This window comes from Saccostrea echinata, unplaced genomic scaffold (assembly GCF_033153115.1).
Source record: "Saccostrea echinata isolate AGI-Se365-2 ecotype Australia unplaced genomic scaffold, CSIRO_AGI_Sech_v1 ptg000057l, whole genome shotgun sequence".
Lineage (NCBI taxonomy): Eukaryota > Metazoa > Mollusca > Bivalvia > Ostreida > Ostreidae > Saccostrea > Saccostrea echinata.
The window spans coordinates 7061417-7086801 of NW_026889806.1; the positions used below are offsets into that span (position 1 = coordinate 7061417).

The 25385-nt window shown below is 34.0% G+C and overlaps 2 protein-coding genes across 2 annotated transcripts in view; one reads left to right on the forward strand and one right to left on the reverse strand.

The window, feature by feature from the left end:
• The window catches only part of LOC133174364 (uncharacterized), a 103492-nt gene that overhangs the window by 29733 nt on the left and 48374 nt on the right, over nt 1-25385 (reverse strand). The window lies entirely within an intron of this gene.
• Nucleotides 1750-23658, forward strand: LOC133174097 (leucine-rich repeat-containing protein 74A-like). Its single transcript, XM_061309139.1, has 13 exons — nt 1750-1803; nt 2275-2509; nt 3234-3430; nt 6161-6268; nt 10290-10383; nt 12766-12815; nt 12985-13066; nt 15548-15633; nt 16214-16408; nt 17143-17238; nt 17470-17733; nt 20356-20441; nt 22864-23658. Exons 1-13 carry the CDS (start codon nt 1750-1752, stop codon nt 23600-23602), a joined length of 2286 nt encoding a protein of 761 aa, XP_061165123.1. The 3' UTR covers nt 23603-23658.

Here is a 25385-nt window from a genome sequence, read left to right on the forward strand (position 1 = left end):
ATATAAATCAATACAATAACGTCGAAAATGTTACTACAACAATGGCATCTTTGGGATTTAATTACATAAAAACGATGCAGACGAATTTTATAAAATTTTCAGAGAATGTAAAACAAAGGTAGAGGAATCATATAACTAATTTTCATGGTATGTTTTCGGACACTTTTAAAAGGCCTGCAAAGAGTTTAGGCAATCCTATGACAGCTTTCAAATTCAAAAATATCCATGTTAGTAAAAACGAAAGCAGAGATAGGAGAATTACAAGTAATTCAAGGTTTATCAATGGACAAGGACTGGTATGGGGGAATATATTGAACTTGAAAATGTAATTAGATTTCCTCTTGAGAATTTTTAATTTTATATATATATATATATATATATATATATATATATATATATATATATATATATATATATATATATATATATATATATATATATATATATATATATATATATATATATATATATATATATATATATATTATATATACTTTATCAACTTAATCATACATTACGGTCATTATCTGTGAAGAAGTGGAATCAATTTTATATAATTTGTACTAGTAGGTTGAAATCACATGTAACTTGTAAATAATGATTGTTGATACAGATATAGGATTTACTTATAGTCTCGCCAGATATTAAGATATTTGTAGCCGAACAATGCAACATTTTCATTGTAAAAGAAATTATCAAATCATCTGTAAGTGTCAAGTACACTACTTAATTTGTAATCTCACATTAATAAAGCTGAAAATGTTTAAGGATCGGGTAAAACTGCTCTATAGATTGTAATAACGTACAAAGGGTAAATAAAAATAGACTCATCTCCCAGACGTACGCCTCTTATCCCTGACAAAACAGGTCCTCCCGCACAGAGAATTAATTTGTTGCGAGAGTTTAGAGGGATAATCTCTGGCTTATCAGGATTAACGCAGATTTAATCACCCTTTCGCAAACACACACACAGAATTTTAATACACTAAAATGTGACGTCCTTCAGCTAACAGGATAGTCAGAATAAGCAGAAATCTGTAAGTATACACTTATATATCATCAAAGATTTCGCTACATCTGATGTTTTGTTTACCTCCAACTTACTTCGCAGAGTGGAGATGGTTGGGGATAGTTGGATAGTTGGCGGGGGGGGGGGGGGGGGGTTCGAAGTCTTGATAATATACATGTGTGTTTTTTGTTAAACATTCTGTGGATGTCTTTTGAAGGTTTATCCAAGGCTAAGTTTAATAATCGACGAATAAAATAAGTCCATTTTAATTTTTGTTCACTAAAAATAGCTTGTTAGTGATAATCATATAGGACCTTTGCAGATGATAATTTTGTTCTATAATTAAACCCAAGTTAGTGTTAATAACTTCAGGAAGTATGTTAGTCTGTCCGTAGAGTTGTAGTTTCAATTCAAAACAAAGCGGTGGGAACGGACTGTCTACCACACATGACGGCACTCTTTGTCTCTTCGACATTTAACTCTTTGTTTTCATTTAATCAGCGTACTCTTCCATTTTCTGATTACATTGTAAACAAATTTATAAACTTTTCAAAGTCCTTTGTTGAGAAAGTATAGATTAAATTTCCATTATGAAAACAAGTGAAGCAATGATTGAAAATATTTGCACATGGATGTTATTTCTACAGAAAACCTAAATAATAAGGACAACGACTTAATTGAAAACAGCATGGGTTATAACAACGTTTAAACCAATGGAGTTAATCGAGTGAACAACAGCTATGTCCATGAGACTTCCATCTTCCAATTTATTTGGAGCAAATGAAGCACCACAGGTAAAGATAATCTAAGAATTAAATAATTTCTAATAAAGACTGAACACACTTTAAAATCTTACATTTTCATTTGAGTAAAGTAGCTTAAAAATTCATTTGCATTTAACTAACGTCATTGACGGTGCATATGCTTATTATTAAAGTTTAAATACCCAGTTCAATTGTTTAAAAAGTCAATGCCAAAAAGTCACTGGCATTTTTGTTTCAAAGAGAAATCTGTATACATGTACAGTTGTCATTTTGTCTAGGATTATTTTCACGTTTTCACCTGTTCTTCATTTACATCACTTTCAATATCTTTCCATTACATGCATATTCTTAATTAGAAATTAGTTTTAATTTAGTAAGTTTTTATCATTTTGCGACAGCTTTGAAAATAGAAATGAGTGAAACATTATTTAATGCTACATGTATCAATTATTTAATGCTACATGTATAAATTATCAAATGCTACATGTATTAATTCCTCAGTTTGACACTTGGAATCTCGCAAACCGACCTGTTATCTGTGAGTCCTACACCTTAACCACCAAATACCGACAGTGTAAAAATCCCGTCACCAGAAGATTCAAGGGCGTGCTCGGCTTCAAACGGAAGCGGCGACCAGAGTCTCGTGCTGAAAGCGAGGGCGGGGAGTCCAACCATAGTCATGGTACATCCGACATCGACTTCGAGAAGGAATTCCCTGATGACTTTGATTACGATGGTATAAATATTTGTGGACCCTTATAAAATCATTTCTGATATGTAAATATATCTAGATATTCATATATCATCAAGAACAAAATCATTATAGAAAAAGAAAACAAGACAGAAGAAAAATTATCGAACACACCCCAAGTTGATGTCTTGATACAGGATCCGCCTCTGGAGTCCGTCACTTCAAGTTTGTATACATGTTTTGTGGTGACGGAAGGGATTACATATTTCCCTGTGCTCTGTTGGTGGTGGTTGATTTCCAAAGCTTTCAAAAGCCTGAGAATGAAAAGTTTTTTCTGTGATTTTTTTTCTTACAGTGGAGATGCCAAAATTTATTAAAGAATCCGTAATATTGTTGACATATTTCGTCTTAAACATTAATTAGTGTTCAATTAAAATTATTTTATTTTTAAAGTGATGACATCGAGTGCAGATGTTTTCCTGCTCGAGCAATTACCATATTAGGAGTGTTGATTTTTAATAAAACAAACCCAAAACATTTATTTTCTGACAAACCCCTCTCCCATAAAGAATATAACATTAAATACATATAGCAAGTTTCAGGAGGTGAAGTATGATTTTGGTTATTGTATAATAAAATAAATAACATTTTTCGTTTCTTCTAGAGAGAACTCCACTGGATCCACCCTTGTGAAATTATATTTTCATCACCATATATCACTATTTTACGTCCAAATACATTAACAAAAATTTCCATTGACTGATTGCAGCTGATATACAAGAGGATACAGACCCAAAGACCATAATCAAACGCACCCCTTGCCAGGAATTATACATCCGGTCTTGTAAGTTCCTTGACGTAATCCCTGCGTCAACCTTTATACGTCATCTTGGGGACGAAAAAATCCAATTACGTCACCACTTCCTTGGTCCTGATGGAACAAAAGCTTGCTGTATGGCGCTTCTGGTATGTACTGATGTCACATCTCTAGCTCAGTTAAGCCAAACTCTTCGTGATCGAAGTTGTCTAACTACTTGTCCACAGCAATTTGTCCATGGAATTTATACAAATGTGGGACATTGCCTCACTTAAAGGGGAAAGAGAAAGGGGTATAATAATTTTCTGTCATGACTGCCAATCAATGATATGTAAGAACTTCTCATTGAAATGTATACAGATTTGTAAGACTTCTTGGATTTTTACGAACAAATGACCAAATGAGAATAGTTTCAGAAAAAAATCAAAATATTAATCGTCAACATTTTAAAGAAAAATCTACATCTATATAGGAACGCCTATGTTTTGTTATTGGAAATAATTTCATCCATCGAGTTGTGCGTACCTTGGCTAGGAGATAGAAAACACACAACGAACTGAAGAAAAATCGCACCCAATTTACAAAAAGGGAGAATCTTAGTTCCGTGGACTGTCCCTCTTTCACTTTTCCATCGGCTGCAATACCCACATAAGATTTAGATGTTAAGGTCTGACGACACATTCCTCAAATATCTGATTTTGCATGTCTTCGTAATATACCAAAAACTTTGATTAACATAATTATCTTCTGATTTCTTAGCAGTTTTTAAAATGCCTGGAAAAAATAATATATGAACCAAAAATCGTGACATGAGCAATTCAAGTAATTCCCTCTAGGATTATATAGGAAATAACATCCTCCTAAATCTTGCATCTGGTAAAGTGCCCCAATTCTTTGTGAGGAAGTTTTTAAAAGAAGGAAAACTTCAATATCACATTCTAGGAAAATATTATATATGAGAAAAGTGTCATCTGACCTTAACGAAACAATATTACACTGCTATTCTTATAGAAATAATGTCAGAAATGCCCTTTTAAATATATCTTACATCAGAATAGTTAGTAATTTTCTAGAAAGTAATGTGCAATTTAAATAGACGCTTTACGTCTTTATTGTGTTTTATTATACCTCTGTGAATTTTTTCTATATAAAAATATGACGAATAAATCTTCTATTTTTTTAAACCGTGGAATAGTTTTTGTGCTATTAGCCCATGGTGAAATAGTCATCAAACTATTCACCGGCAGCATTCCGTTTCCCTCGCTTTTCAATTCGGAGCTCTTCTGGTTTTATCCAGATTGTGACGTAACACAAGTAAAGTCGGCTTCGGTATAATAAAACACCTATTTACTGACTATTCGGACAATAGCAAGTTTATCGTCCCCCAAGACAGCAACTATTTCCCTCGGCTGCGCCTCGGGAAATAGTTGCTGTCTTGGGGGACGATAAACTTGCTATTGTCCTCATAGCCAGTAAATAGGTGTATACTATATTTTTGTGAAAAATTTTGACAGAATACATCTTGATTTCGAAAATGGAGCTATGTCCATTTTTATAAGAATTCATTCCACCCTTTACAAAAATATCAGCGATTAAAGTTACAGTCATTATTTCATTGTTATTGAACATGGTATAATTTTCTATAAAGATAGCCAGAAATAACAAGTGTCTATTAAATATTCTATTTTCTTACTGTCTGGCTGAGCATCTTCTAACTCTATGACGTCATCTCTTCTATCAGCCTGTCACTGCAATAAAACTGGCTGGAGCATTAACCAATTAATTTGATCTGCGGTATTCGATCACCGTTATAGAATATTTATTTCTGTAAATCAACCGTTTAACCGAAAAGACAATAAAAAAAAAACTGTTAAATTGATGAAATGATAATAATTTCTCTCTCATATGAAGTTTCGGTAAATCTAATCTATTTAAAGTATTGTGTCTGAAAATCGTTTGATTTTTATCATTTCTAAAACCTAATGCTGAACTGATCAAATTAATTTCTTTATACCTTTTCTTTTAACATGCAACAATTTCCTCTTTAATCAAGGACACCAAAGCGGGAAAACCCCTCGATCGCCAAGTGATTTTCTGCCAAGGCCCATCTCCACAAATAATGAAATGTTGATCACATCCTGGATACAAACTGAAAATCGTGTTGTCCTTTTTCTCTTGCCATTAAGCATCTCTAAGTAATGCATCACTGAGACTGAAAGCACTCAAAGTAATATATCAATATTTTTTCAAATGTATTTTTTCACAAACATCGACCCTCTGACCAATCTGTTAGTTCATTCATTTACCAGTCTGAACTGAATGGTACCTTTAAACTGTGCCCCAAACATCCGGAACCTATGGATATCTATGACCTTGAGTTTTATCCATCTGGTCATGTATTATAAAGGTCACTTAGAATTCTGCAGCAAGTATAACAAGTATAACACTGAAATATCAAATGTTACACTGTGACAGTAATAACAATGACTCTGTAATGAGCTTCTTTTTCTGTCCACGCGCCATAATCTGTAGCCCGTAACCTAGTTTTTAACTCCTATCCCTGTCTTTGTCCTTGATCTTTCGCCTCTTTCTCTGACCTCAGAACATCCCCATGACGTGCGTAACCTCATTCCTCACCATTTTTTACAACCTGAAAAAGAACAATGTTGCTCAAATTACGAGGGTTTGATCTATTTAAGGAACACGGTGGAGTAGAATAAACTGTATTTAGAATTAGGCAATAGAAAGTCGAGTGCTGTGAAACTTTATAGATAGAATAAAGTAGTCCAGTCAGAGAGAAAAGAAGTTACTGAAAAGTTAAGATATATTTGACACTTAAAACACTATCTTTATAAAATGAAATGCTATTTTTGTTGTAGAGTAACTCAACAGTAACAACCCTGGATTTAATGGACACTAATCTAGGGGCGGATGGAGCCCGCCATATTGCTGATCTCCTACGAGAAAACCACTTCATCACGGAACTGGTATGTCATGATTACAGGGGGAATGGCATGTTATGTTTATAGGAGAAAACTGGTATGTCATGTTAACAGTAGAGACTGGTATGTTATGCTTACAGGAGGAATCTGTAACCTTAATTTGGATAAAAATTTAAAAAAAGGAGACATCATATCAGTCAACTGTAGGGATGTGATACATCAGGTTTATGATAAAGAGTTGGTTTGGCTTGTTTACAGTACCCGGTTTGGCTTGTTTACAGTAGGGATGTGATACACCAGGTTTATGATAATGAGTTGGTTTGGCTTGTTTACAGTACTCAGTTTGGCTTGTTTACAGTAGGGATGTGATACACCAGGTTTATGATAAGGAATTGGTTTAGCTTGTTTACAGTACTCGGTTTGGCTTGTTTACAGTACTCGGTTTGGCTTGTTTACAGTAGGGATGTGATACACCAGGTTTATGATAAGGAGTTGGTTTGGCTTGTTTACAGTACTTGGTCAGGCTTGTTTACATTAGGGATCTGATACATCAGCTTTAAGATAGAGAGCTGATTGTGCCTGCACAGGTTTACAGGAAGTTTGTTTGTTGTTTAACGGCCCGTTCAAGAATTTTTCCCTCATATGGAGACGCCACCATTTGCCGCGGTGGAGAGCTGCAAATTTCGACCTATGCTCGGCACTTAGGGCCATTGAGCAGTGAGGGATCTTTTTCGTGCCAGCACCTACTGCGACACGGGGCCTCAGTTTATATGGTCTCATTTGAAGGACCAGTCTCCACGTCCCATAGTGGGATTCGAACCCGCGACGTAAGGATCAACTCCTTACTCCACGACTCTAGAGCAGACGCTCTACTACTGCGCCACGCAGGCGACGTTTACAGGATGTAGTTTGCAAGTCAATTTACAGTAGGGGTCTGATACATCAGGTTTAAGATAGAGAGTTGGTTCTGCATGCGCAGATTTATAGGAAGTATAGTCTGCAAGTCAATTTACAGTAAGGATCTAGTAGTTAAGGTTTTAAAAAAAGGATCTGATTGGTAAAGTTCAAAGCAGGTATCTAGTAGATCGTGTATATATATAGGTAATGATTTGGAGGTCGGGATCTGGTAGCTCAGCTTTACAGCAGTGGTCTTGTAGGTTACGGTTACAGTAGGGATCTGGTATCATATAAGTCTACTGTATGGAGTTGTCTGGGAAGATTTGAAATAAGAATCTGGGAGGCCAGGTTTAAAACATTTTTCAGAAATTTCAAAATCAAAGTACTTAAGTGGAGACTTGCATTCTTTTTAGCTCACCTGAGCTGAAAGCTCAAGTGAGCTTTTCTGATCACATTTTGTCTGTAGTCCGTCTGTCTGTCCGTCCGTCTGTAAACTTTTCACATTTTCGACTTCTTCTCCAGAACCACTGGGCCAATTTCAACCGAACTTGCCACAAAGTATCCTTGGGTGAAGGGGGTTCAAGTTTGTTCAAATGAAGGGCCACACCCTCTTCCAAGGGGAGATAATTAAGAATTGGTGAAAATTTGGTGTCATCTTTTAAAAATCTTCTTCTCAAGAACCATTGAGCCAGAAAAGTTTATACTTATATGAAACCTTCATTACATAGTGTAGATTTAATTTTGTTCAAATCATGACCCCCCGGGGTAGGGTGGGGCCACAATGGGGGATCAAAGTTTTACATAGGAATATATATGGAAACTCTTTAAAAATCTTCTTCTCAAGAACAACAAAGTTACAATTAGTCATATTGATATTGAATCATCCTCAGGTAGTGTAGATTCAAATTAGTTCAAATCATGACTCCCTGGGGTAGGGTGGGGCTACAATGGGGGATCAAATTTTTACATAGGAATATATAGGAAAATTCTTCAAAAATCTTCTTCTCAAGAATAACAAAGCCACAATTAGTCATATTGATATGGAATCATCCCCAAATATTGTAGATTCAAGCTTGTTCAAGGCAGTAGTAGGGTGGGGCCATAATGGGGGATCAAAGTTTTACAAAATAACATATACAGGAAATATCTTTAAAAATCTTCTTCAATCTCAAGAACAACAAAGCCATGATCAGTCATATTGATATGGAAGCATCCTCAGGTAGTGTACATTCAAGTTTGTTCAAATCATGACCCCCCCCCCCCCTTCCCCAAGGGTAAGGTGTTAGACATATTTAAAATTCTGTTTTAAAGAACAGCAAAATCATGATTAGTTATATGAAGATAGAAACATCCTCAGAAGGTGTATATTCAATTTCATTCAAAACATGGCACCTTGGGGTAGGGTATGCCTAGAACAGGCGATCAAAGCTTTATTTAAGAAATGAATTTAATTTTTGAAGATTCATGAGAACTACGACGCTTCACGCCGGCATATTTCATGAAGCGCGTTAGCGCTTCATGATAAATATGCCGGCGTGAAGCGTTGTAGTTCATGTACCTCGTGAATCTTCAAAAATTAAATTCATTTCTTATATTTACATTATTTTTCTGATGATTTGTCACAGATAACGCCACTCAACTGTCATTTTTAAAGCAAAACAGTTTGCACTATAGTTTTGACGTCATGTAAGGTATTATGACGTAACAATGGAGATATTCATGCCCATGCATGGTAGTTCATGAGAAAATGAACTGTATTCTTATTTGTAAAGAATTATAGGGGAAATATATTGGAAATGTAAATATATATGAATATATAGGAGAAATATAGGAGAAGAAATCTGCTGACGAAGAACAGCAGGGCCATATTGACTCAGGTGAGCGTTGTGTCCCATGGGCCTCTTGTTATAATTTTTTGTTTGTCTCAAAAAACTGTAAGAAACCAATACCCGTTAGGTGTTTTTAAGAATTTCTTCATTAAAAGAAATCAGTAATCATCAGAATTATGACAGATGCATTTCTGTAACTTTTTATCATTTATCATGAATAGTTAGACCCTGAGGAGAAATTTGCACTTTTCAGAAAATAGGTAAAAGCGAGTATGTCTCTCTGCCAACAGCGAAGAATAAACTGTAACCGATGTTACGTACTACTGGACTATTTTATACAGTGTAGAGTAAATATCATGTAACATCGATTCTTTCTGAAACTTTTATCAAGCGTTTTGCGCTCAAATGAAGGTCAGTGTATGGTAGCGTACACATGGTGCAAAGACACTTTTAAGACGAAGGTTGGCCGATCAATCAAAAAACTTTAAAAAAAAGTGAGATGCTTAATAATTAGTTATATAGCTCAGAATTAGCTTTATTTATTCTTTTCTGGGTGGATTTTATTCCTTTAAGAATTGTCAATAAGCAGTAGTAAATATCCATTTAATTAAGCAGGTAAAGAAAATTTAAATGATCAAAGATCGGTTGATAGCATTGGTCGACTTAGAGAGTACTATTGAGTGGGTTTATTATTTACTCTTGATGATTTCTATGCATGGCGTCTTAGAACATCAATCGGGAATCTAGCTGTTTCTTAGTCATAAAAATATAATAACATGTTTTAATAGAACTCATCTCAATTTATTGATTATTTTTTATTTTAAAGTAAAGATAAAAAATCAATGGACTCTTTTCATTAAAAAAAAGGGATTCGATTCTAAGATGTAGAAACAAATGCGTCAGCTATCTCTTCTCACCCCCACACAACTGATTTAAATAACGACCAAAGGGGTCTTCAGATGGTAAAAACAGGATGATTATTTTCATCTCCGATATTATGGTAAATCATAAACATCAGAAGTTCGTGGGCGAATCTCGTTGCTTTGTTGTAATTCATAATCGTGCTTGTGATAACAATCGGAGCCAAATGACAGAACGATACGTAAAAAATCCGTTGTTTGCTTTCACTGCAATTTAATAAAATATTTTAAAAGAGATTTTTATAAAATTTATAATACCTTAATTATTTTGGATTTCCAAGTACAAGAATTCTTAGCCCTCCTTTCCTCAAATATCTAAACAATTAAAAAAAATCATTTTTCATTTCTTTTGTCCTATTTTCTTATACACACTGACCTATATTCTCATAAACACTGACCTATATTCTCATATATTTGTAGTCGGTGGCAGAAAACGAGCTGGGCATAGAAGGCATAAGGCCAATTCTGGAAGTTGTGGAACAACTAGACAACATTATAAGTCTTAATCTCTCTGGTGAGAACTTATCATAGTTAGATAAAATTAATTATTGTTAAAGCGACGAATAATTGTATTCTGTTCAACCATATGTGATTTTAAGGTTGATACAAATTAATATTATATCCACATTGCACAAGATAGCAGGTGTTACAATTGAATTGATAAAAAACCTGGATTCTCCTACCAAATTACTAGTATTCCCACTATTACCACTATTTGACCTGGAAACATGGTGCGACCTTTTGTCAATGTTGTGACACATCTAAAATGCTATATGCCAAAATTGGTTGAGCGGTTTCAGAGAAGAAGCTAAAAATGTTCAAATATTAACGCACTGACGCACGACGAACGACGAACGCCGACGGACAAAAACGGATAGCAATAGGTCACCTGAGTGACTCAGGTGACCTAAAAACAAAAAACAAACAAGAGGCCCATTGGCCACATCGCTCACCTGAGCACAAATAAGTTCAGTATATCCCAGGGGTCATCATTTGAACAAACTTGAATCTACACTACCTGAGGATGCTTACATATCAATATGACTAAACATAGCTTTTCTGTTCTTGAGAAGAAATATTTTTTATATATGTTCTTATGTAAAACTTTTGATCCCCACTGGGCCCCACCCTACCCCCCTGGGTCATCATTTGAACAAAATTGAATTTACACTACCTAAGGTTGCTTCCATATCAAAATGACTAAACATGATTTTCAGTTCTTGAGAAGAAGATATTTTCCTACATGTTCCTGCGTAAAATATTCAATCCCCCATTGTGGCCCAACCCTATCCCCGGGGGTCATCATTTTAACAAACTTGAATCTACACTACCTAAGGATGCTTCAATATCAAAATGACTACTCGTGGTTTTTCAGGTCTTCAGAACAAGATATTTTCCTATTTCTATTTAAGACTTCGATCCTCCATTGTGCCCCCCCTTACCCCCAGGGGTCATGATTTGAACAAACTTGAATATACACTACCTGAGGATGCTTCCATGTAAATATGACTCATCATGGCTTTGCTGTTCTTGAGAAGAAGAATTTTAAAGATTTTTCCTATATATTTCTAAGTAAAACTTTGATCCTCCATTGTGGCCCTGCCTAACCCCCCGGGGTCATGATTTGAAGAAACTTGAATCTACACTATCTGAGGATGCTTCCAAGTAAATATGACTCATTATGGCTTTTCTGTTCTTGAGAAGAAAATTTAAAGATTTTTCCTATATATTCCTATGTAAAACTTTGATCCTCCATTGTGGCCCTGCCCTACCCCCCGGGGTCATGATTTGAACAAATTTGAATCTACACTATCTGAGGATGCTTCCATATAAATATGACCAATCATGGCTTTGCTGTTCTTGAGAAGAAGATTTTTAAAGATTTTTTCCCATGTATTCCTATGTAAAACTATGATCGCCCATTGTGGCCCTAGGTAAAGATTTTTTCCGATGTATTCCTATGTAAAACTATGATCGCCCATTGTTGCCCTACCCCCCCCCCCCCTTTACGTTACATAAAGTAATAGCTTTATCATGGAACTCATGTTTGAATTCCTTCCATCGCCAACTTCTCTTATTTATTTAGCAATATACTATTATCACCTGCATTTGCACAGGTTATTGTCTCTCATTTGATTCGATACGTTCTACATACCAATAATTTCTAAAACAAGACAGGATACTGACAATTAAGTTGATGAAACAATGATATCAACTATTTTGTTTAAAGTTAACATTTTGCAAATTCTATGGTCAATACAAAGACATAACCTATCTTTGGGTCGAATGTTAACTGACGTCTTTCGTACCGATTGTTAGGCCATTATTTTCACACTGAATCGTCTACGGATTTTGCAGTATATGTCAAGGGGCAAACGGCGGGCGTGACCGGTCAACAAGGATTGCTTAAAAGGCCCTAAATACAGGGAACCCCCTTTTCAGGATCATAATAAACCTTTAGGTTATGAAAAATATCTTCGTACGTTTTTTACCTATTCCAATAAAGGATTTGAAAGTTTTGGCAAAAACGATTTTGTAACAGAAAAATGCAGAAACCAATATATATCTCCTCTGATATATTTGTGGAGACATAGCAATTAGACTTGAAAGAACTCTATGTTTTATTTATCATTTAGTTAGGGAAAAAATCCTTGCAAGTTTAAATTCCATAAAATTGGAAAATTTAGAGTATCTTAACTTAGAATTGATGATGAATCAAACAACAACACGCCAACATTCTGTCAAAATCTTCTGGCATATTAAATTTAAAAAAAAAATAGATCTACAAGTAAAATTGAATAACTAATCAAAAACCCTTATATCGTAAAGATTGACCAATGAAACGAAATTTGCTCTCAGTCTGTGATTAATATGAATAAACACGTGTTTTTACAAGGTACTGGATTAAAGGAGAAAGATGCCGAGGAGTTTCGGGGAATATTTGAGGTATGAGTCGTTTGTTATGATGTCTACATATATATTTTATCATGTGTTTTAAGTCTAATTAATTTTAAGTAGGTTTAAAAATTAGAAAAAATAATATTAATCGTTAAATATTTATATACTAATATTGTTCTTTCACTACTGTATATTCATATGACTCGTGTGTTCCAAGGAAACTCAGCATTTGAAGCGATTAATTCTCAGTCACAATGAGTTCCGGGAGATTGGGGGCGAAATTTTCGGAGAGCTAATTGGTGAGTGTTGATTTGTGAGCAAAGATCTAATAAAGGAAAGCAAAATTTTGAGTAAAAACGAAATTTCATAGTTCTGAGGTTATAAGAATGGCGATGATGATAAAGGGTCCTAGCTTCGCATCAGAAAAAAGATCGAATCTTTTGCTAATATCCACAGTGTTACGTAAAGTTGTGAAGAGTATCTAGAGCTGACATTATAAATGTAGCAATGTCACGTAGAAATAGAAGTGTTTACTATAATTACCTTAGTAAAACACAATGTAATGCAGACTTCCTAGAGCTGACATTATAAATAAAACAATGTCACATAGAAATAGAAGTACTTACTATATTACTTCAATATAACACAGCGTAATACGGAGTTGCTAGAGCTGACATTATAAATGTCATAATGTCACATAGAAATAAGTAGAAATTTTTATTCTTAGTTAAAACAATACAGTAGTGATGAAGAAGAAAACACTTGCTGTGGCTTCAACTCGACATTAAGATATATCGACGACGTATTTTCAATTAACAATAGTTACTTCCATTCATATGTCGAACTTGAACTTAAAATAAAAAAAACACCACAGAGTCTGACACATCTGTTTCATATTTGGATATTTACTAGAAAAAGACTTTAATTGTAACCTAACAACAAAACTTTAAGATAAACGTGATGTCTTCAACTTTCTAACTTCCCTTATTATACCCTTATTATACCCTTACCCAATATACCCTTATCACCTGCATATGGGGTTTATGTCTCCCAGTTGATTCGATACCCAAGATCATATTCTACGTACGAATAATTTTAAAACGAGACAAGCTATTGACAAACAAGTTGATAAAACAAAGATATCAGCAGTCTCGTTTGAAGTTATCATTTCCCTTCTATGGTCGATGACCTTGTCAGCAAATACAATTTAGGTCAAATGCTGACTGACGTTTTTCAAACTAATTAGGCCATTATTTACACACTAGAATTTCTACGGATTTTTCCGTTTACTCGATTATGACGAGCACACGGTGGGTATGACCGGTTGACAGGGGATGCTTACTCTTTCATGGCACCTGATCCTGCCTCTGGTGTTGGAGGTCCGTGTTTGCTCTGCTCCCGATTTGTATTGTTTAAATGGACTTTGAGCTTGAATACTGTTTATTATATCCATATTTCATGTAGCTGAATGAATACAATAAATTCTAGAGGTGTTGTAGCTTCTCTAATGTTACCTTATGACAATATTATAGAGGTCCAATATTTACAATAGGTTATGACAATACTCTAAATGTATTTTATTTACTTTAGAATATAACAGTACTCTAGATCGATTCGCTATATTTACAATAGGTTATAACAATATTCTAGAGGTGCTACATTTACATGGGTTATAACGATATTCTAGAGTTGCTATATTTACAATAGGTAATAACGATACTTTATAGTTGCTATATTTACAATAAGTCATAACTATACTCTATAATTGCTATATTTACAATAGATTATAACGATACTTTGGAGGTGTATTTTTTACTAGTACTTTTGCTGATAACGATATTCTAGAGGTGCTATATTTACTTTAGGTTATAATGATACTCTAGAGGTGCTATATATACTAGGTTATAACGGTATTGTAGAGGTGCTATTTTTAAAATAATGTTAAAACAATACTATAGAGGTTTATAGGTTATAATAGTACTCTGGAGGTGACTTAATTACAATAAGTTTTAACGATACTCTGTAGGTGCTATAATTACAATAATTTATAACATTAATTTATAGAGCTGCTCTATATATTATAGAATATAATGAGACTCTACAGGTCCAATATTTACTATAGTCTACAACAATACTCTAGAGGTTCAATTTTTACGATAGGTTATGACGATATTTTAGAAGTGCTTTATTGTCTTTAGGTTACAAATGTATAACGATATTACTGAGGTTTTATATTTTATTTAGGATTTAACGATACTATTGAGGTTCTATATTTTTTTTAAAGGATTTAACGATACTATTGAGGTTCTTTATTTTATTCATTATTTAATGATACTATTGAGGTTCTATATTTTATTTAGGATTTAATGATACTTTTGAGGTTCTATATTTTTTAAAGGATTTATCGATACTATTGAGGTTCTTTATCTTATTCATTATTTAATGATACTATTGAGGTTCTATTTTTTTAAAGGATTTAACGATACTATTGAGGTTCTATATTTTATTTATGATTTAACGATACTATTGAGGTTCTATACTTTATTTAGGATTTAACGATACTATTGAGGTTTTATATTTTTTTTAAAGGATTTAACGATACTATTGAATTTCTTTATTTTATTTATTATTTAATGATACTATTGAGGTTCTATTTTTTTTAAGGATTTAATGATACTATTGAGGTTCTATATTTTATTTAGGATTTAACGATTCTATTGAGGTTCTATATTTTATTTAGGATTTAATGATACTATTGAGGTGCTATATTTTTTTTTAAGGATTTAACGATACTATTGAGGTGCTTGATCTAAGCTGGAATCATCTACGTAATACAGGTGCTAAAGAACTTGCTGCAGGACTCGAGGTAAGATACACAGCAACACAAAAATTATCCCCTCGCATATTCATTTTGTACTGTCTGTCCTTGCATATGATCCATAATGAAATATTATCTTTGAATTTAAATCATCACTATCTACCGGTATGACAAAAAATAAGATTCTGAAGAATCTCTAAATCATAGGATCGGTGGGATTTACGAGCAAATAATATTTAACAACCCACACAATGTAAAAATTGATCGAGAATAGTACTTTTGGAGATGCGTATCAGATTTTTTAATCAAGCATTTAATGAGATTCTTTCGCATTGCAATTAGTTGTTATTCGTGAATGTGTACAAAAATTGCATTACATGTGTGAGGAATAAATATTTATAGCATGCTTTTATTTTCTTTCATCTTTTTAGCTGATGCTTAAAAGTCATTTTTTGCACATCTCCGTTTATTGTTGTTTCATTTAAATGCAAGTTTTAAAGTTACATCTTTGGAATATCATAATGAAAATAACTTGGAAATTGAGTATTAATATTTCTGATATATACACGTATTTGCTTCTAGTATAATCCTTATGTTAATCTTGACTTTTGTTTCACTTCAATTTAAGGAAAATAAAGGTTTGCGGGTCCTGGACGTGTCGTGGAATGGTTTTCATCTGCAGGGCTGTAAACAGCTGGCGGACGCCCTCCTGGTGAACACAGAGTTACAGGAACTTAACTTGAACTGTAACAGAATTAACAAAGACTGTCTGGAAAAGCTACTGAAAGGCTTCAAACAGAACACCACTCTCAGAACACTCAGGGTGAGGAAGGACACAACAGCATGTACATGTTGATCAAATAAGTACCGATTGGAAACTTCTATCGAAAGTAGGAAAAGAAACATAACTCTCAACGAGTTTAAGTTGAAAAATTAACCTATACTCTCCAAACTCCTGGGTTATGTCTAGGATCTGTATTGTTATTATCGCTTGTTGCACAAGGACCATCACCACTGATGAATTTTTAAAAATCCTTTTTTCACATTGCGATAAATAAACAAAAAGAACAGAACACATGCAGATTCTCATTTATTTCTTAAATATAGCTTTGTCGAAATTAGTGAAAAATATTATTTTTCTTTATTTATTACTATTTTTGTATACAAGAGATTTCAATGATAAAAATGCAATTCAAGAGAAAAATCCCCTACACCAATTATAATACACAGCAATAAGAAGTTAGCGATACTCGTTCTGTTTGTTTAGTTAATGAATATCTTGTTAAACAACAATTTAGATGAAAGACTTTTGTAAATTTATTTGAATGCTTTATTATTTGACTTTTGAAGTAAATTGTCATAAAAAAGCGCAATTTACATGTACCTGAAAATGTCATTCATGGAGAGGGAAAAAACACGATAATATCGTCAATAGCCTTCAAAGTTATAAAATCTAATAACATGTGGGCGAGCTCATACTACTCGGGCGTGGGATTCAGTTGTGTATCAAAGTGATCAGTATCGATCTCTGTAGAAACAATGTTTTGTTTTTTGTAGTTGGCTTGGAATCCTATTACGTCACCAGGTGCGCAGTTGGTGCTTAACATGTGCGAGGAGCGACCGGATGTAGGACTGAAGGAAATCGATATTCACGTAAGGCGTCATCTAGCGGAGGCGCTAGGAACACTTGGGGTCTGCATCATAGCAGATATTGAACATAACCTCATCACAGCTGAACACGCTACATTACTGCATATACATATACTTTGGCATTTCTTCCTTGTACCTGTATAATCCATGAGATAGAATTTAGATCTTTTTTCAATAGTACAGAAGAAAAAGTCCGAAAAATTAATATAGCAATGCTTCTCTTTGTTTATCCAGACCCAGTTGGTAGAGCCATCGTTTACGGAGGCAGCACACAAACTGGACACAGAGCGGGGGATAAAAATCCTGTATGGTATGGTCCGGGGTCAGGACCCCAAGGACGGGGATCAGGACGAGGACGGGTTGCTTCAGGAGAACCCCACCCTGGTACTGATGGAGTTCGCTCGCCTGATGGGCTTCCGGCCAGTGGATCTATTGTCCACGTTTGACAAGGACAAAAGCATGTCACTGGACAAAGCGGAGATTAAAATGGGACTTAGGGTAAGGCATAAGTTGACTATCAGCTAACAAAGATAAAACATCCGAAGTCTGTTAAAGTGTCCCAAACAGTTTAAAAAAAACGGCTGAGATTTAAACACGGAAAACAAAGAAAATGTTTTAATTTTGAGAGAACAGTATTCAAATGATCAGAAAACACGTATGGTAACCCTTGAAAGAAGAGATTATATTCTGCACACATATAGAACGAATACATTGTAATTTCAGCAGTGAATTACGTTATTTCTTAAGATGCTTAGCTATTTAAAATAAATTATTTTTGTAGCATTCAAAATGGAGTTTCCATTAGTCGTATTTGATAGAGATAAAATAACTATCCAATTAAAAACAAGAGTGCAATTGAAAATTTACCATTTTAAAAAATAATCCACATTTACACATAGTTAATCTATCTAAAAAAAGAGAAGAAAATGACTTGAGAAATTGACATTTCATTTATTTTTTGATTAGACTAGCATACTTAAATTAACAGAGAAGTTTGTATGTATTTACATTCATATAACTTTTATAAAGAGACTCTCAAGTTTTTACACTTTGAAATTCAAAGCAAACGTTTATTTTGAGACATAAGCAAAAATACAAACCATTGATTTTAACTGGTTAAACAGCATTTTTACAAATTGGAATACAGAAAATGATAATAAATATTGCAATATCTTTGCAAATGATAATGTAAATATTATAAAAATTGGATTGAGGGTGGGTGTCAGGAGTTGTCTGGGTGTTGACTTTGCTAAAATGGGCCTAAGGTTGAGGCAAAATTTAACTGGGCGTCAGCTTTAATACTTAGGACATGTATACTTGGAGTAAAGGTGCATGTTAAAGGTGTCATAAATGAAAACATAACGAACTCTGATCTGAAACTAGGGTTAAATAATGGAGATGATAATACATAAATATGTTCAACGTATGTTTAAGCTGTTCAGTAATCCATTTATTTTCCATTAATTCTATTATTTGTTTCCTGTTGTTTCATAATGTTCTTTTTGTATGATTCCACATTATTAGTTCCATTGCTTACACTCTATTCTTTTTTGCATCCCATTGTTTTTCTATTGTTTACTACTGTTTGTTTCTGTTGCTTGGTATTCCATTGTTTCTGCTGTATATTGCTTGTTTTTCGCATCCAACTGTCCACGCTCTGGAGTATATAGTTCTATTTGTTTTCTTTATCCCAATGTCTTTTTCTATCGTATGGATTCCCGTTGTTTGTCTTGGTCTTTGTTTTCTGTATCTCATCTTTTGTTTTCTCTGTTGTATGGGACTCATGGTAGGTGAGACCGATCAACAGGGGATGATTTCTCCTCCTAGGCACCTGATCCCACCTCTGGTGTTTCCAGGGGTCCTTGTTTTTGCCCTGTTCACGATTAGTTTTGTTTACTGGATTAATGAGATCAATCACATTTACAATGTATGGAATTTCACGGTTTCTATTTTATTCCCCAGCTTTTGTCTTCTGTTGTTTCATATCCCATTGTTTGTTTCTGTTACATGATATCCCATTCTTTGAGTTCTGTTTGTTTGTTTGTTTGCTTGTTTTTTATATACATCTATTTATCTTCTTTAGTGTGATATCCAGTTGTTAGTGTTCTGTATTTACCTTTTGCTTTCCGGTTATAATATATTTTGTGCTGTAGTTTGTTTCTGCTTTTCACTCCATTGTAAAATATCCATTTTGGGTTTGTTTTTTGCATTTTCTTTTTTCTCTTTTTTTCCCTTTGTCTGATATCCGAGTGTTTGTGTTCTATTTTTTCCCTCTATATCAAGACTTTTTTTAAAATGATTTTCAAAAACTTATGATCTATTGATTTCTGACTCCATTTGATTTGTGTTGTATGATATCCAACTGTTCGTTTTCTGTATTTCGCTGTATGTTTTTGCTGTTTTATAATAACAGTGAACAAACTTATATACAGAAAACAAATATAGCAAGAAGAATAGAATATCGTGCAACAGAGGCACAAAGTGGGATATTAAATAGTAAAAACAAACAGTGGGGTACAGAAAAAAAATATCTTCCATCACAAAACAATGGGATACAGAAAACAATGTATTCACTAGACTTCAAATTTAGACCTCTACTTGGCACTCAGGGCCATTGAGCAGTGAGGGTTCTTTAATGTGCCAACGCCTACCGTGTCAAGGGACCTCGGTTTTTAAGGTCTCATCCGAAAGACCAGTGACTTTCACTTCTAGTGCCGGGCGCTTGGCGAAGAAACAGTCACTACCTATGTTTACGTCTTAGGTTTGACGCGGCGCGGCAACGAAAATCGAACTCGGGCCTCCCGATCACGAAGCGAGCTCCCTACCACTAGGCTACAGTTATCGGTGTTTTTATTATTTGTGCCGCTAATTGCTTTTTGCATCCAAGTGTTGTCTCAGTTGTATAATATTTCTTTGTTTGCACTTTCATGTATCTGTTTGCTTTCTGTATCATGATATCCCAATGTTTATTGTTTTGAAACAACTTGTTTTTTGTTAAAGTTGTATTGTATTCCGCTGTCCGATCGTTGTCTAGATGTCATAGTTTGTTTTCTTTTATAGTTGTACTGTATCCCGCTGTCCAATCGTTGTCTCGATTTCATGGTTTGTTTTCTTTTATAGTTGTATTGTATCCCGTTGTCCGATCGTTGTCTGGATTTCATGGTACAAAAACTGGATGTAGATGGCGATGGAGAAATTGATCTCAAGTAAGCAAGCTTATTTGAAGTTATGAGATTTAAATAAAATGCAAATTCAGGTAAGTAGATCCACTTTAAGAAACTGTACAGAGGTCTTTTGGCTGGCATCTCTAAAATTAGATGACAAGAAACCGATTTTAAATAAGTAATTGGAATATAGGCAGTGGACAGATTTAAAAGTTGAAGATAACAAACTGATCGATCTCAAAAATATCTAATACAAATCTGTAAAAGAACATATTACACGAACCCCTGGAAATTCTAAAGGTGGGATCAGGTCGTAGGAGGAGTAAGCATCCCATGTTGACCGGTTACATCCCTATGTATTGATCAGGTAGAGGAAATAATCCGAAGTCAAAATAGTATAAAAACAATGGCCTAACAATGGTATGAAATACGACCCAGTGATAGGTTGTATTTGCAAACAATGTCATTGTAAAGACCATAGAATTTTAAAAATACTGACCCGTACTCAGAGCGTGTTCTTGTTTATTGACTAAGTTGGAAGACATAAACACCATATGCAGGTGATAGTGGAATATTACTACTACATAAATAAGGAAAGATGATGATGGAAAAGCTGAAGCCATCTCGTTTGTCATACGTTTAAGTTTTTGGTATCGTCTGTAGTAAGTAAACATCCAAATATGAAACAGATGTGGTAGACTCTTTGGTGTCCTTTATTTTAGTTCACTGGGATATATCGAGCTTACGTATTACATATAACTTAGTATATTGAATTTATTTATCGGAATGGGGATATGAGAAGGTAAAATATTTCTTAGTGAGTTGAATTTAAATTACTTACCGTGATTGGAACTTAATTTATTATCTGGAAATTGAGTTAGTGGGTCGATGGTGAAGAAAGATTGCTGCATAGATTTAAGTAAATGATTTGGACATAAGTAAGTGGATGGGAAGTATGTAGGTTACTGAAGTGAGTAGGTGGATACTGAATGGATGAAACTTTTCATAAATTGTTAGTAGATAGGAAATCAGTTCGTAGAAGGTAGGTCTAAAAAATAAATTAATCACCAAAAGAATCAATAAAAAGTAAGAAATCAGTTTGGATACATAAAGTTTCAGTATAGATTTAGGGACCTACTGTTAGAAGTCTTTAGAGCAGCAAGTAGGCTATGTCCTTTATAATTACAATATTTATATCTCCTTCAACAGAAATGCCTCTTTGCTCAAAAGGAAAATATGACATTATAGTCGATTTACTGAAAAATAGTTTTTAGAGTAAATTTAAACAGAAAATAAATGTACTTGTACGTGAAAAATAATATGTTCTCAATGGTCACACATCAGAAGTATATTGCTTATAAGCACATCATTATAAATCTTTTGAAATAACCACGTGACGTTCATTTTGCAGTAGATTTCACGAGGACAAAGACAAGTGGTAACTATTCCGCATTAGGTCCGAGCTTTGGGTTTATGGTGCTGTAGCTATAAATAACTACTTACCTACTCTTTGTAGATCTGTAAATAATTTGATGATTCTTGTGCAGCATATCAGTAGATTATATATATATATATATATATATATATATATATATATATATATATATATATATATATATATATATATATATATATATATATATATATAGTTTTTAGTCACAACATATCTTCTTGGTGTTGTATCGTAATCTATCGTGTTAGTGTTGTATTCTGGCAGACCTGTTTAGTGTTGTATCATACTATATCGCGTTAGTGTTGGATTCTAGTAGACTTGTTCAATGTTGTATCATAAAATATTTAAAGACTTTTAAGCGTTAGCCTATTCATTTTTTTTATTGTAAGCTTATATACGATATATTTTTATGTTTTTTATCTATCAATCTATTTTATTAGTAGGAAAATTTATTATACATTATTTTAAAATTGAATTGTTGCATCACGATAGATCTATTTATTTATTTATCCTGTTAGATGTTTGTGGGAATCTAAGGATTATTACTTGTTATATTGTGGTGGATCTATTTAATTTGTGTGGTGGGGATCTTGGGATTATTCTAAGTGCTATATTGCAGAGTATTTTGGCTCCTGTGTGTTAAATGTTCCTGTTTGGTGTAATCGGATACTTTTAAAGTTATGTATGAGGGTGAAGGAACTCAGACATGAGACACTTTTTAACTGTAAAGATACTCTGTTTTATTACGTTATCCAATATGTAAAGGATCTAGGATGTTCTGAGATTGGATATTATCCAAAGAGCTGTGTGATTTCTATCACCAAACCCCTGAGAAGGGGATGCTCAGTAAACACACAACAAGTTGGATAATGTGAATCCTATAACTCAGAATTTTAATCTTTTGAATTTGTCTGATTGATTTATTCCTATTTCTTTAAAAATGTTTATTTCTTTAGAAATGTTTAGTATTGAAATCTTCAAAGAATTTAAAAAAAAGATTTGTATTGACAGGGAAGTGATGCAAGCCAAGACAGAGTACAAGCTGAAGGAAAGAGAGATGCACAATGCCTCAAAGAACTGGAACTTTGACATAGAAAACACAGACATCGGACGCGTTCGAATTAAACTTCAGAGATTGATGCAAAAGAAAATGGACGGCAATCCCACATTCAGGGCGCGCGTGGACTTATTCCAAGAGGCCCTCAAAGAGGGTAAACTCAAATCCGTGTACAATGACAAAAAAGACAAAGCAAAGGAACGAGAACGAATTCAACAGAAACGGATGTTCAAACGACAGCAGGCGGACGACTCTTTTGATGATGAGGGACACTCTAAGTTAAAACTTGACCTTGAAATTGTCTCCCAGGAGATGGCGACAGAGAACTCGAGAATAGGGAGCGGATCCAGGAGAGCAAGTGCACGTCCAACTTCCGGACTTCAAAAATTAAAAGAAAACCGAAGAAGTAGTGACTCACAATCACCGAAAACTTCCCGGCCGAATTCTAGCCTATCTTCCCGCCCTATTTCTGGGCGCTCCACCCTCCGACCAAATTCTGGTCACCCCAGTTCCACATCTCGCCCTAAGTCCACACAGTCAAGTCAAGCGGGGAATTCCAGTACCAGATCTTCACGGCCAGGCTCCCCTCTGATTAACACAGGGAGGAGAGACTCGAAAAATCTGTCATCTAATCCAAACTCTGAAAGAAGGAGTGGTTCTAATGGAAATGATTGGAAACCCCTCAATTTCTGATTCACTCTGTGATTTAAGTTATTTATAAATAAAGCATGTTTATTGAAAGAGTTAAACGTTGTATTAAATGGATTTTACGATTGATTTTGCTAAAGAAAAGGTGAAGGTCTATAAATCGCACAGTAGAAATAAAATCTATTATTAAAAGGTAATTTTAAACAAGGGTTCTTTAAGTTTTGACCTTACATGAGTACTAAGAGTGTTTAAAGGTACTTTCCAAAAATCATAAGTCATCTACTTATACTATAAATCGCTTTTTATTCTCGAGAACTTTATTTTCACATAATTACACGAGACTGTCTGCTCGCGAAAAATTTATTCTCGCGTAAATTTTTATTAGAATAGCTTAAAGACAAACATGACCAGAATTTGTGAAAATTTTGTTTCGCTTATTAATACCAAATACCTTTCTCGCGAAAATAAGGTGTCGCGAAAATTTGGTGATCTACAGTACACGACCGATACAAGATTCTCATGTTATTTTCTTACAATTGTTTGGCCGATGAACATTTTTTTTTATTTTAAACGAATATAAAAACTTCTGTTCCTACGTTAAAAACATTTACTCACATAAGATATTATTTCAATGAAATGAAATCTATGGAGATAACAAACAATAATCAAGTTCAAAAGTCTATTAAACAATACAAATTTGGGAGCAGAGCAAACACGGACCTCTAAATTCCAATAGATTGTTGGAAGACCTGGTCTCCAAAAACTACATAGATATTGTCAATCAGAAACTCAAGCATCTTTTTAATATCAACTTCACAGTACTTATGTGTACAATCAGAATGTTTATTAACAAAATAATTTTGCAAATGACCAATGACAAGGTTAGTAAATTTACGAGTTCCTTTTTATTGAAAAAGTAGCTGTCTATGATGTCCAAAAGCTGGACTTTAATTTATCGTGGGAAATGGTTGTATATAAAGTTGAAAAGTCGTAAGTTTTTATGTTATTGATTTTGGTAAAATTTTGTGATTTCAAATTTTCCAAATGTTCCTTGGAATTTTTAAGTATCCACATATGGTTTACACCAATTCTCGAATACATTGTTCCATAGTACTCCTGAAGTTTCTCATTCACTGCTGTTAATATTTTAGCGAGGAGTATAGAAAGAGGCTTGGTAGATCATTTACTGGAACCCGGTATGTATCTTTGTTTGTAAGGAATTTTATGAAGTTTCGTAATCCAATATACGAGATATGGTAATTCAAATTCATGAAATATATGGAGATAACGAACAGTATTCAAGCTCAAAAGTCCATTAAACAATAGAAAATAGGAACAGAGCAGACACGGACCTCCAAATCATCAGAGGTGGGATCAGGAGCCATGGAGGAGTGAGCATCCCTTGCCGACCGGTCACTACCGCCATGTTTGTTGCTGGGAATATTAAAAATATTGAAAACTGACATATGATTTTGAAGAATTTCTTACTTAGAAATAGAGCCATGGGTATAAGTTGGAATACCACTTGTTGAATTAAATTCCAGTTTCCTGAAAGAAATACTATCATCTATGTTCACAACCTTATATTTATATGAGATGTGATTTCTCACTAAAAATTTTGTAATAGGAATTCTAAATTCATGATATATTTTAGGTACAACCTTGTACCTTTAGTGTAAAAGGAAATTTTGCACTTTCCCTCCAATGACCTTGACTGTATTCTTCCTGTAACATACCTTTAGGGTATAAGGAAAGTTTGTACTTTTTCTTCCAATGACCTAGGTCTTGCATTCTTCCTGTAACATACCTTTAGATTATAAAGAAAGTT